At 31.2% G+C, this 4,250-nt stretch overlaps 1 protein-coding gene across 1 annotated transcript; it reads right to left on the bottom strand.

Annotated features, from left to right (window-relative positions):
• Positions 1–779: 779 nt before the first annotated feature.
• LOC107950726 (dof zinc finger protein DOF4.6) lies at positions 780–2,292 on the bottom strand. Its single transcript, XM_016885653.2, has 2 exons — positions 2,097–2,292; positions 780–1,660 (listed from the first exon to the last, which is right to left on the bottom strand). Exons 1-2 carry the CDS (start codon positions 2,121–2,123, stop codon positions 932–934), a joined length of 756 nt encoding a protein of 251 aa, XP_016741142.1. The 5' UTR covers positions 2,124–2,292; the 3' UTR covers positions 780–931.
• Between the last annotated feature and the right edge of the window lie 1,958 nt (positions 2,293–4,250).

Raw genomic sequence — 4,250 nt, 5'->3', positions numbered from 1 at the left:
TGGGTCCCTTTTCTCAAAGACCAAAGGCAACGAAGGGCTTGGCCTTTGTCAGATCTTTCTTAATCTTTCAATTGAAAAAGATAGGTGAAGAAGGTGGCATGGAAGCAATCATCACTCTCATGGAAAATAATATATATATGGGGTCTTCAAAACACTGTTTGGATATATAGAAAATTCAGTAGGTGAGGAGAACTTTTGGGTTCATCACATTTTCTTACTTGCCACATTTCTTCTCTTTAATATCCCTTCTATTTTCAGGAACGTGTATGAAATTGCCATCATTTTAAACAATGGATTAAGGAAAAAAGACAACTTGAGGTTAAATGATAAAAATTCTGATATTTCTTAAATAAAATTTGGAATTTAAATCTTATAAACCTAACAAATAGCATTAGAAAACTTTTGTTTAAAAGATCGACCTACCTGGATATTTAATTTAATTGAAACACAAAGTGATACGGAATTCCATACAACCTTCAACTTTATACAATTTTCATTTTAGTACTTGTACCAAGCCTAATGACATATAGGGTTGCCTTTCTGCTATGATAATATCAAATTGCAATTAAAAAAAGGGTATACAGACATGCCTATTCTCTCCCACATTTTTGCCCTAAAAAAATCTGGGTTTAGCTTTTTTATCTCTTCATACATACTAACAGTAAAGCATGTCAGAAGTCAACCTAAAAACAAAAAAGCTTCAAATTCCCACCATAATTAACAAGAAAAAAGGAAGGATAAATAATATATATATATATATATATAGAGAGAGAGAGAGAGAGAGAAACCCATGTATTCCTATCTGTTAGTAATGAAGAAATCCAAACAAGTCACCCCACCTTAACAAATTAATAATAATAAAAAAGGTTACAAAGAAAAGCCAAGAAAAAGAAGAAAAAAAAGGACCCATTTTTACTTTTGATCTTGTAGTTTACCATGATCCTCCACCTAACATTCCAGTCCAGTATCCAGTTGAATCTCCTTGTTCTTTATTTTGGTCAGTATCAGTTGTGTTTGGGACTTGTTTCAGATCTTCAAATGGAAACAAAAGCCTCCCAGTTGTTGTTTCTTGAACCTCTTGAAGACTCCCATAATGACCACTCCCAAGCCCATCCAAGGAGAAATTTAAGATTGGCTTGAAATCTTGCATGGGAATTAACCCAGATGTATATACTGTGTTTGGATCTGGAACTGGCATGGGAATGAAAGAACTGAAAGAATTAGGGATTTGGTTCTTGTTGTTATCTAAGCTGTTAGGGATTTGAACCAATTCAGGAACATTACCACATGTGTAACCTTGAGTGGTAGTTTTGAAAGCTAGGTTGAGATCTTGGGGTTGATGGATCTTAGGGTTTTTTGATGAAGATGATAATGAAGGTGATGAAGAAGATGATGATGGTCTTTTGTTCTTTCTAGAACCACCTCCGACAGGGATGTTTCTAAGGGAACCGCCTTCAGTCCAGTACCTCCGACAAGTCTTGCAAAAGTACCTAGGTTGAGTTAGACTGTAGTTGTTGTAATAGCAGAACTTGGTGTTGGTTGAATTGCACCTGGGACAGTTCAAAGCTTGTTCCTTTTGCGGCCTTGTTCTCCTCTCTAAACTTGCAGGTTTTGGACATGTATTTGTCACTATCTCTTCTATTGGTTTCACCACAATCTCCTACATAACCCCGCAAAAAAAGAGAAGAAAAGCAATAACTTCAAGATCAAAAAGAGGATGAACATTAAAAGGAAGATAGCAAACAAACTACAACAAGCCAAATATAAAAGTGAAAAAGCAGAAAAAAAAAAGTTAAAAAAAAAAAAGAAAGAGAAAGGTAAAGTGCAAAATGGTTTGAAGATAAACTGATAAAAACTAAATCCAATTGAGTGGGGACTTCAAGTCTTTCAACTATAGCCATGAACACACACACAAACACACACACCATGATCATCTTTTTTTCTTTTTGACAATATGAACAAACATCATCATCTTTTACAAAGTAAAGTAACCCAATAAAACCATATACAATTGACTCCAAATTATTCTTCTTTTGAAAAAGCTAAAAAGGGGGAGGGAAAAAACAAGAACTATATCCAGGTGAAGATTTCTCTACCTGTGGCCATTGAGCTGCAGTATCCATGGATATGAAACGGGTGATCAAAGAGAAGGGAAACCAGCAAACTTTTGTTTTGCTCTAGAAACTGGTTTAAAAGGCAGGAGAAAATGAAATGTTTGCTGGTTTTCGTTGTATATCAGCTTACTTCATGGATGGGGGGTGTTTTGTCTAATAATTTATTAAGTACACATATTACATATGTATTTTATTCTATATATACAAGTATTAAATGGGAATATTTTGTTTATGCAAATGTAACATTTTTTTAAGAGAAAAAAAACTATACACTTTAAAACATTACATTGATTGATAATTCTTCATCATCTTAATTTTTTTTTAATTTGTAAAATTTCATTATAAAATAATTATGTATCTCTCTATGTGAAATGTTTTGGTGTTTTCTAGTTGTATGTTTGTATATATATATCCTTATGTTATAATAAAATGATGGATTATTTCAAGTTGTTTTTATAAGTTTATAATATTGATTATTATGTGTTATATTAACAAATGAGTTAAAATTTGTTATGTATAGTTGATTGAGTTTTAGTTCAGTTAACGTTAATATTATTGTCAGTGTAGGAGGGCGCGAGTTTGAGTATACTCAAAGAACATTTTACTCTCTTATTTAAGGATTAAGTACTTCTAAGTATTAGTGTGGTGGTTACTCACCTTAATTTTGATAAAAAAAATCATATATTCCATGTAGTTTTTAAAATATTAATTAAGAAAGTATTACCCATCAAATTAAAAAACTTAGCTTCATGTAGGAAATATAATATTAAAATTGCATAATTAAAAGCTTATTTATATTGTTCATTGACTTAAGTTTGACAAATCTAAGTAGATAGCAATTAAGGAGAAGAGAAACAAAGCACAAAAAACATGAATTAAACAGGAGTAAAAGCTTTAAAAATCCCACAAATCATTCATACCCTTTTTATTTCACATATTTAATAATAAATTGAAGGAAAAGGAAGGGGTATCAGATGAAAAACACAATTTGGGGTCCCAACACTTTTAAATGCAGATGGTGAATTGGTCCATAGAACTTGCAATGGAATGACACCACTTATAGGTTCGCATAGATTATAAGTACCACACGCAAAGTAATTTAATTACACATATGAGCCTACCTTAGCTAGCTAGCATGCACGTAAAGTGCCTTACTATAAATATTTCCTTACATTTTAATTTTTCTTTTTAGAATTTTTTGAATAATTACACATGAAAGGAATCTATATTTATTTTCTAATAAAAATATTTTTATTAAATTAAACATTGATATGAAAGAAAGAAAAAAATTAATTATGCATATATGACATTTCCGTTTTTGCTTTTGTATGAATATCGATGGACAGGTCAGAGCTTTAGTTTTATTTATTTGGCTTTATCGTACGGAAACACTTTTTGACCTTTATCCAACTGTCTGATCGAAGAAATTAATGAAACCAAATCTACTGTTCCATAATAATATTTATTATTAATGAGTAAAAAAAAAGTGTTTCAAAACATTGTCCTAAGTCTTAACCCTTCACATGCACATCATTTAAAGATTAGGGTTTTGCAATATTATCCCAAAATTGAAAACTTTATTCATTTATTTTAACTTGTCAAATTTTGATTCTAATACATTACAAAAACTAAGAAATTAGTCCAATTACATAATATTGTTGATTTGAAAATCAATAAATTGGTAAATTAAATGTAAAGAATTAGTAAAATCAAGTATTTAACGGGAAAACCAGCTATTTAAGTTCATGTATTTTCGTAAATTGGACTAATACACATTATGTAAAGGGATGAATTTATAATTAAACCAAGCAAAATTCTATTACGAGAAAGAACAGGTCACATCTTTAAGTTATATGATTCGACGGTTGTGATTGGCTCGATTACTTTTGGTGTTGAATTTGATTGATTAAACGGGACCTCAGCCTTCAGGGGTGGGGCAACGTGGTTATCTTTTAGAACAAAACACCGGTGATATTATAGTTATCACCGTATGTAATTATATCCGCTTGCAGTGCTTAAAGCTACTATAATACATTTACATGCGCACGTGGTTAATATCCACTGGGCTTTTCCATATCAATCTTAACACTCCTCAAGTAAAACAAAACGTAATTAATGGCAAACTAGTAGGTTCTT

This window comes from Gossypium hirsutum, chromosome D03 (genome assembly GCF_007990345.1).
Source record: "Gossypium hirsutum isolate 1008001.06 chromosome D03, Gossypium_hirsutum_v2.1, whole genome shotgun sequence".
Lineage (NCBI taxonomy): Eukaryota > Viridiplantae > Streptophyta > Magnoliopsida > Malvales > Malvaceae > Gossypium > Gossypium hirsutum.
Note: the sequence above shows the minus strand (reverse complement) of the source record. Positions and strands in the feature narration are given on the sequence as shown.

Excerpts from the sequence above, each read along its gene's own strand:
- LOC107950726 (XM_016885653.2), bottom strand. The coding sequence starts at position 2,123 with ATGGATACTGCAGCTCAATGGCCACAG. Across the intron at positions 1,661-2,096 it reads CTGCAGCTCAATGGCCACAG|GAGATTGTGGTGAAACCAAT; the intron begins GTAGAGAAATCT and ends GGGGTTATGTAG.